The following is a 9,313-nucleotide window of genomic DNA, read 5'->3' as shown; positions in this document are numbered from 1 at the left end:
ATGAATAAAATTGGGCGGAGAAAATACTAATCTCCATAAAACGCCTTTATTGATCAGCTCTTTCAATATTTGCTCGAGGGGTTTTTGGCTGCCCGTGCGCCGTGAAGAAGGAGGGTCTTTTTCAGCTCTGCTGCAGGGAGTTGAGCAGAGCTGGAGAACCTGCCCTCGCTGGGAGCATTCCCAGGGTTCTGACAGTTCTTTGTTTTCTCCTGTGGTCTCATCTCTGGTTTGGTCTTTTTAACTTACAGCTAGTAAGCAAAACCGGAGAAATTAGCTCTTTTGATCTTTCAGGGTCTACACGGCTTAGAATTGGTTTTTGTGCGTTTCAATTTTGCTTGGTTTTTATTTTGTGAGGGGTTTTTTGGTGTTAAACTTCATCCCGAGATGCACTTGGAGTCTTTTATTTGCATGCCGGATCAGCCGGGGCGGGCGGTTGGAAGGTCTTGCGGCCGCGTGGCAGTTCTGACGAAGCCATGGCGTTTCGGTCTCACGCTGCCTCACAGCGGTGGCAACGTTTGCGGGGGTTTGGGCCAGTTTCTTGTGAGGTGGGGGGTGGAACGTGGCAGGCGTGGATTTTTTTCTTTTGGAACGGGGCGGCGGTCTGGCAGGCTCGGGGACGCGCCATCTGGCAGCGACGGCTGACCGCGGGCGGGCCGCTCCGCGGCTGGAGCCGCGTCGGGGCGGGCGGCTCCACAGGCTTTGGGTTCCCCTGCGCCAGGTCTCGGGCTAGGGAGGGGCTTCTCCGCGGCTGCGGGCGGCCTTGGTTTCTCCGCGCCGAACCTGGGGGGGGGCGGCCGCCTTTTTCCTCTCCCGCTCTGTCGGCGGCAGAGCCGACGGCTCCGCTGGTCCCTCCCGCTCCGCCGTTGGGGGGGGGCGCGGTGCCGAGCGTCTTTGAAGGGAACGGGTTCTTTTTGTTTTTAAGGTGTTCTGGGAGGAAGGTGCCACGGAGGTGGCTTTTCACTGTTACATTACAGGATAAACATTTTAAATTTCATTTTTATCAATTCTCACGCCGAACACCGAGCACTGAGCTCAGCACGGAACACAGAGACACAGAGTCAGACAGCAGACCTTAAATCCTTCAGAGGTCCAGAGGGAAAATCACTCCCTTCGTGCCCACATGAACCACCAGCCAGCTTTGGAATCTCGGGTGAGAAACAACCAGATTAAAACCCTGAGATCTTAACTGAAAAAAAAAGGCATAACCAGGTTCTACCCCAATGAGGGGGGCACTGATTAAATTGAAAGAGAAGAGTCTGACCTTGTTTCCTCTCACAGCCTGCAGAACCTCACCACAGTGGACTCACATCACCTCACACACACCAGCTGCTCTCCCTGGCTCAGGATCTCCAAGAGGTTCCCTGGAATGGTCACTTGGGAAAGAGGAGCAAAGCCCACGGGCTGAGCCCCAGCAGCATCCGCAGCGGGGTCTGTCCCAGCTCCTGCCACAAGCCCTGTTCTCCCTGCTGGCTCATCTTCTCCAGGGCTCTCACAAACAGGGAACTATTTCACATCCTCTGATGGGATCAGGGCTCTGCTTCTAATCTGCTCTTGACTTTCTCCAGGAAATGAGGAACAGGAGAGAGCCTCAGCAAGGAGACCTATGGGAAAAGTAGTTTGTCTCCAGGTCTGATTCCTCTTTCCTTGCTTGAAAAGCAATCCCAATCCTAACATCATGTCCTTTGAACTGCCTGAACTTGCCTCCTCTCTTTCTTGGGCTGGATCCTTGAGACACTGTACTACAAAAGTGCAGCTAAACTTTGATTTCTGGTTCAAATCTAATTTTGCCACTTGTATACCACAATTTCTGTGCTACTTCACATTCGCCACACAGTTTCCAAGAGGATTCACAGAATAATAAATTCTGTGTGTGAGCTGGAGCACAGGCACAGAGCAGAGTGATGATTTAGGATTCCAGCAACGTAATTTCCTCTGAAAAGAGTCAAATCAATGCTGCTCTCTTGGCTACAACCCTTAGAAAGTTAGAGGTTTCATCTGAGTCATCTTTGACATTCCCTTGGGAGTCAGACAGCAGCCTACAGTGAATGTCAGGGAATTCCTGGAAAGCTGAAGTGAGATGATTCCTAGCCAGGCTGACATGCCTCGGAGATCTGGGATGCTCCTGCTGGAAACTGGAGGGTGTGGTGGCCCTGGCATGAGAACTGTCATCTCTCCTCCCTGCTGCACATGCATTTGTGTCCCTAGCTATGGAATGTCACATCCCCTCCCCAGGCCAATCCTTTTAAGGGCAAACACATCAGGATCCATGAACTGAAAGGGCTCGAGGAGAGGTGGAGAGGGACTTTGGACAAGGGCATGGAGTGACAGGACAAGGGGGAACGTAGCAATGTATCTGTGTAATAGGCCATTCAGATGCACAAGCCAAACTGGTTGTGAGTAATATTATCAAACCACTTGCAGTTTTGTTGTTAGCACTCTCAGGAATTCATCAAGGTTACTGAAAAAACAACAGGATCACAAATATGAAGAGAGCCTGAGAAAATGTCTGCAAAACATCTAAACCCTACATAGGGGAAGCACAACGTGAGGATGGATGCTTGACCATTGGATATCCATAATAATGTGTGCCTGCCTCATGAAGGAGCAGCTCAGGCAACCCAGAGATGTGTGCCCATGTGGACAATAGACCAAGAATTGATATTTGCCATGCTATGTAAACAATAAATGGCTTCTGTTGGAATCATGTTGGTTCTGTTATTCAGTGGCCAATTTCCCCCCTGCAGGGGAATGGCTTCTCACTGTCAGAGGGTGGGTTCAGATGGAATATTGTGAAGAAATCCTTCCCTGTGAGGGTGGGGAGGCCCTGGCATAGGCTGCCCAGAGAAGCTGTGGCTGCCCCATCCCTGGAAAGTGTCCAAGGCCAGGTTGGATGGGGTTTGGAGCAACCTGGCACAGTGGAAGGTGTCCCTGCTGGCAAAGGAACAGTATGGGATCAGGTAAAAACAACCACAAGTGCTGCCAGGACTGAGGAGGAGGAGCTCTGGTGAAGGGCTGGGAGGGGGTTCACAGCACCCTGGCCTCTAATAGCTGTGATTGCATCATCAGGGGGATTGGCAGTAATTCAGCGGGGGCTCTAAGTGCTGCAAGCAACTGATTGCTGTCCTTCCCTTGGGCTGTGGGAGCCTGCACTGCAATGAGAGAAATGGGAGTCCATGGCCCAGGGCTGCTCCCATGAGCCCAGGGCAGGTTTTGGCAAGGATTCTGGAGCTCCTCTCAAAATGGAAGTTGTTTCTGCCAAGCAGCCAGGTGCTTCACCAGCACTGCCAGCACTGCCAGCATTCCAGTGTCACCAGCACCACCAGCAGCCCTCTGCTGCTGGAGGGACAATGATCCCTCAGGGAAGAGAAACCAGGAATGGTAGAAACCTGTGAGGTGAGGGAAGGAAGGTGAAGAATGGGACACTCTCCTGGGAAGGAGTGTTTGTAATTAGGGGGAAATGAGGAGCCATTCCCAAATGTTATAAACAGGTGGTAGAGTTATTGGCTTTTGCAAATGCTGAATGAATATTATGTGTGCTATAATGTGAAAAGAAGCTTTGTTAGGATTTGGAGTGTTTCTAATGTGAGTATTGTGTTCATGCTGAAAGCTCCAGTGCTGATCTGGAACCACTGCGGGGAGCCGAAGGCAGAAGGAGTGCACAAGCTCCGGGAAGGCGGGACAAAGGAGGAGCTGTGTGGGAAGAGTGGGATATGTATGGATGTGGGGTTGGCTTACCAAGAGTATCTAAGGCTTATTACTGTTGTGGGTGGGGTGCATCTGGCCGTGCCTCTGGACCTTGTTTTGTTCCTGGTTTTAAAACTTTAGGAAGTGGATCGTCATTTCTCACACCAGGAAGAAGACTACTTGATTTGTAGGGGAAAAGAAAAATAAATATATATATAAATATTTTTTTTTAAAAATCAAGATCAATAACCCTGAGGCTGGGCAACTCCAAGGGAGCCAAAGTTGTAAAACCACTCCCAAATGCCCCATGACCACAATGAGCCTTTGCAAAAAACACTTGGATAGGGCATGGGAGTGGCCAGTGGGACAGAAATGGGGAGCTCCTGGTGATCTGGGCAATTTCTTCTTCATTTTACTCACCTGGAAGAAGCTACTTTAGGATATTGATCCCAAAGGAGTAAGGGGTGCCAGGAAGCACCTGCACATCTCACTTCTCCCCACTCAATCCTTCCCACTGCAGGGAGCTGCACAGGAGCCACATGGTCCATCCCAGGATTCTCCAAGCACTGACTCCCCATTCACTCTGACCACAGCCAGGGGCCACATCCCACTGCCTGCCCAGCATCCATCCATGGAGGTGACCACTGTGTCCCCAGTTTCCCTCTCTATCACTGAAGGAGATGATCTCCATGAGACAGATGTCACCAATGTAGCCATACACAGTGTGACACTGCTCGTCTGCCTCTGCGGGCTGGCTGGGAATGGGGCTGTCCTCTTCCTCCTCAGCATCATCTTCACCTCTGACTTCATCTTCAGCCTGGCCATCGCCATCTTCCTCTTTCTCCTCCTCATGCCTCTGTCCACACTGAGCCTCACTGTAGAGAATGTGTCCTGCTCTGCTATTGTGCTCCTGGGGTACTTGGGCTTCCTTTTCCAGCTGTCACTCTTGTGCTCCAGCGTGGGGCTGCACCATGTAGTGTTCATGAACATCACAGGGTCAGGCTCTGTAGCCTTGAATTTGTCCTGCTCCTGCTGCTGTTTCTTTTACAAACACCTGTCGTGTGTGGTGATGAGTGCCCTGCTGTGGGCCTTCTTTGCTCTCACTGCTCCCAATCCAACAGTGGCTTCCCTGTGACAGTTTCATGAACAGCACTGCCAGGTGCCTCTCATCTCCATGTACACCCTCCACCTCCTTCTCTTTGCTCCCTTCATGCTCATTTCCAGAGTATTCTTCATTCAGGACTCATGTTGTTCAGAGAAGGGCAAGCTCAAAAGGCTCCACATTGTTATCTTCCTCTCTCTCCCCCTCATTCTCCCCCTCAGCCTCTGGAATTTCCTGCAGCAGCTCAGCTACACCATTCTGCCTTCCCAGGCTGGTTTCCTGTTTGCCTGCATCAACAGCACCATCAAACCCTTCACCTACTTCTTGGTAGGGAGATACTGGAGGAACTGCTCCATGGGGTCTGTCGGAATCTCTCTAGATGGTCTTTAGGGAGCCAGAAGAAAACACTGCCAGCAGCAATGATTCCACCAGGGACACGTCGGTCTGAGCCTGTTGATCCCTTCCTCTGCTCTGATGAAGCACACCAGGACAGTGGCTTAGGGATTCCTTGAGGCACCTCTTAATAAATATCCACCAGATCACCCTCCCACTTTTATTCCTGCAGGAGAAGGGAGCAGGGGCATTCCCAAGGGCCATGTGGGAGGGACGTTCTGTGGGGAGCATATTGGAGCATGGCTTTCCCTTCTCCCTCACACCTCCTAGCACACTAATCCCCGAACAGACCGTGCCCCACGCAGCTGTGATCCCAAAATCCCCCTGGTACCTGGTTCCTGCATCCCTCTGTGGTCTGATATCAATAAACAGCTTCGTTAATTCTTCCCGGTCTCCTCTGGCTGCTGCTACTAGCTGGGAATGTGACTGGAGGGAGGGGACACACCCATGGCTTGTGCTCCCTGGAGCAACCTGATCCCAAGTGCCCAAAGCTGGGCTGCCACCGGCACAGCTGGCACTGCAAGGGTGGCCCAGGGGCTCAGCATTCGCCGCTGGTGGCTCCGAGAGCGTCACAGCAAAGATGTCCCTGGCCCCGGGTGGGGCGGGGCAGGAACGGGGCTGTCGGGAGGGGGGAAGGCGGCCCCGGGGGTCCAGGTGTGTCGGAGGGGGCAGGAGTGGTCAGGAAGGGTCTGGATGCTGCCGATCCCAAATGTCCCGACTGGACAGCAGTGGAGCCCAACGGACAGGGCTTCAAGCCGAGGAGCAGCCACGGGATGCCATGCCATGCCATGCCATGCCATGCCATGCCATGCCATGCCATGCCATGCGGAGTGGGGCAGAGATGGGAATGAGGAGTAATGCCAAAAATCCAAAGGAATGAAGTTCTAATGTGAAATATGAGGCAGGAGGACACATGAAAGGATCTCACCATATTTCTGATTGTGGTGAGACTTTACTACAGGGGTTTATGCATTAGAAACACACATAGTCATTAAAAACTCTTTCTTATGTAGTACATAAACACCATTTTCCTATAACTAATTTCCATGCATCCGTTTCCTACTCGGAGTCCTTTGATGCTCCTGGAGGATCATTCAGAGGGGTCTCTGGTGGTCATAGTCCTGAGTGCTGCGATATTAAAGGAGACCTTGCCTGGAACTTTTGTTTTGCCCATGCACTGTTGCTTCTTGTGACAAAACTTGCCCAAAAACCACTGGAAGCCTCTTAATTTGTTTCTGCACTGGCTGCAGCCATGTTTATCACCCTGGGTCCACATCTTTACATTCTTTTATCTTTTTGGCCACTATAAGGTCTTGAGCAACTTCAGGGGAGTTGAAAACATATATTCTCTGGTTTTTATCAATCCTCTGCCAACTGGCCCAACCCTTTCACACCCCACTCTTTCCACCACCCTCCGCCCCTGCACATCTCACTTCTCTCCTCTGGATGTTTCCCACTGCAGGGAGCTGCACAGGAGCCACACAGTCCATTCCTGGATTCTCCAAGCACTGACTCCCCACTCCTCTGACCACAGCCAGAGGCCACATCCCACTGCCTGCCCAGTGTCCATCCATGGAGGTGAGCACCGTGTCCCCTCTTTTCACTTCACTGACCGATGAACCTGGTCTGTGTGGGATCAACGTCAGCAGCATGGTCATACACATTGTGACGCTGCTCCTCTGCCTCTGTGGGCTGGCTGGGAACGGCGCTGTCGTCTGGCTCCTCCACATTAATGCCATCACCGACTTCATCTTCAACCAGGCTATTACCGACCTCCTCTTCCTCATCTTCACGGTCCCCTCCAGCCTGCTCTTCCTGCTGGAGGAAGTGTCCTGCTCTGCTATAATGCCCCTGATGTATTTGAGCTTGCTTTTCCAGATGTCGCTGTTCTCCTACAACATGGGGCTGTATCGGCTGACGTTCATCAGCATCGAGAGGTGCAGGTCCATCCTCTGCCTGTTTTTCTGCGGTTGGCAGCTTTCCGAGTGCCTGTTCTGGGTGGTGATGCATGCCCTGTTCTGGGCCTTCCTCTTCGTTGTCATCGCTGTCAATCCCACGGTGACTTCCCTGTGCCAGTCACACCAGCAGGAGCACTGCCGAGTGGCTCTCCTCTCCATATACGCCCTCAGCCTTTTCCTGTTTGCTGTGCCCATGGTCATTTCCAGCACAGTCCTCTTCATTCATCTCAAGCCCAGCTCCCAGCAGCAGCAACTCAAGAGGCTTGACATCGTTGTCTTCCTCACTGCACTCTTCAGTCTGCCCCTTAGTCTCTGGTACTTACTGCAGCAGCTTGGCTACACAGTTGTGTCCTCCCAGGTGGTTTTCCTACTCACCTGCATCAACAGCAGCATCAAACCCTTCATCTACTTCTTGGTGGGGAGCTGGAAGAGAGACTACTCTGTGGGGAGATGGTGGAGACACTGCTGCATAGAGAGCTGCAGGAGGCACTCCTCCATGCAGTCCCTAAGGAAGGCCCTCCAGAGGGTCTTTGAGAAACCACAAGAAAACTCTGCCCAGAGCAATGATCCTGCCATGGACACTACCACCAATGATGCCACAGGGGTCTGAGCCTGTTGATCTCTTCCCCTGCACTACTGAAGGGACCCTGGGACAGGGCTGAGGGATTCCTTCAGTCACCTGATGAATAAATACCCACAGTATCACCCTCCATGTGCTGGTGCACACCGGGATCTGATACATGTTTGTGAGGCCTCAGCCTTGAGGAGCAGCCCCTGGGCTCAGCTCCTCTGGCTCTGATCACAAACACCCTCTGCTCCCAGGAGCTGCTGCTCTCCAACCACCTCGGGGCTTTTAGGAACAGCCTTGGGAATTATTTGACTGCCCTGAATGGCACAACATCCCTGCTCTCCCACTCCCAAAGAAAGTTGCCGGCCCAGAGGTGTGGCCAGGGTGAAACATTGTTGTGACTGAAGGCCATGGCTGGGGGCCCTGGAAACAGCGCTCCAAAAGGAGACCCTTGGAGCTCTCCTGGGCCCCAGCAGGGCTGACCAGAACCTCCCTGGGAGTGGGGCCTCTCTGAGCTGGGATCTCTCCCGTTTGCTGCCCTCAGGGATCCCCAAACACCGACGGGTCCTGGGCTGATGCCCCCCTGCTCGAGGCTCCACCCTTTGCCTGGTGAGGAGATGCAAAGGCACCCGGAGTGAGCATTTCCCTGCCTGCAAGGGGAATTCCTCACAGGGACCTTGCACTGCCTCTATGTCTGTGTCCATACACGTGTCATATTTCTGGTTTCATTGATTGGATTTGTTGTGTGTGTGGGTGGGTTTTTTTTCCCTTGCTGTGCCTGTCTGGTCAGTGTCAGAGTGAACCTGGCCAATGAACTCGGTTCTGCTGTCGCTCAATATTAAACGTGGCTTTGTCAGATCCCCTTGTCAGTGATTTTTTCAGCCATCTCAAATCCTCGTTTGGAACACTCTCACGGTGTAACCCTGCAGGAGAAGTGTAGAAATTTTTCCGTGGATGGCAGGGACAAGGAACTCTGCAGACCTGAGATGTTCTAGAAACACGTGGCTTTATTATTACAAGGGTCATGGGTAAAGAGGGCCTGCTTCCAGCCACCAGCCTCGGCTGAAGCAAAGCCCTAAAGAGAGAATGGGGAGAGAGAAAGATAGAAGAGAGCTAAGATGTAAAAACGGGGTAGGAGCATGGGGAAAGCGTGGGGAAAAAGCAGGAGCAAGCGAGGTGAGAGAGAGGAGAGGGGAAGGGCCAAAGAGCGATCATCTTGTTACAATACATTATATCTCTTTTTGTGTTGAATATTCTAATTTACAGTGACCAACTGGCGTGAGATACAAAACCTACAAACTTTGCATGCAGCCTATAAGAACTACTACATTACCATGTCATTTTATATTCTAAACTCTATAGACTCTTTCTTATGTACTTGTTCCCTGATGCCTTTGCCAAGGTGGAAAGGCAACATTCCTGTGTCTTTTGTTTTCCTGTCTTCAGCTAATCACTGTCTTCCTGCCTGCCATGCTCACGTCTCGAAACTGGCTTTCATTTCTATTTCATTCACAGGTTTTATATCTGCAGTATTTCTTACCATGCAGTCATATTCATAAGTCCTTCCTGTCCCATCTTTCCCAAGAGAGAAGGGAGGAGCGGCAGGTG

The 9,313-nt window shown here is 51.9% G+C and overlaps 1 protein-coding gene across 1 annotated transcript; it reads left to right on the top strand.

Annotated features, from left to right (window-relative positions):
* Window positions 1-4,198: 4,198 nt before the first annotated feature.
* On the top strand, window positions 4,199-7,747 carry LOC310910904 (mas-related G-protein coupled receptor member A-like; the record flags this gene model as incomplete). The annotated part of the gene is made up of 3 exons (XM_083863977.1): window positions 4,199-4,680; window positions 5,008-5,145; window positions 6,718-7,747. Exons 1-3 carry the CDS (start codon window positions 4,316-4,318, stop codon window positions 7,745-7,747), a joined length of 1,533 nt encoding a protein of 510 aa, XP_083720103.1. The 5' UTR covers window positions 4,199-4,315.
* Between the last annotated feature and the right edge of the window lie 1,566 nt (window positions 7,748-9,313).

Source organism: Zosterops lateralis (genome assembly GCF_965231275.1).
Source record: "Zosterops lateralis genome assembly, chromosome: 6".
In the NCBI taxonomy this organism is placed as follows: Eukaryota; Metazoa; Chordata; class Aves; order Passeriformes; family Zosteropidae; genus Zosterops; species Zosterops lateralis.
This window is presented reverse-complemented; position numbering and strand designations above follow the sequence as displayed.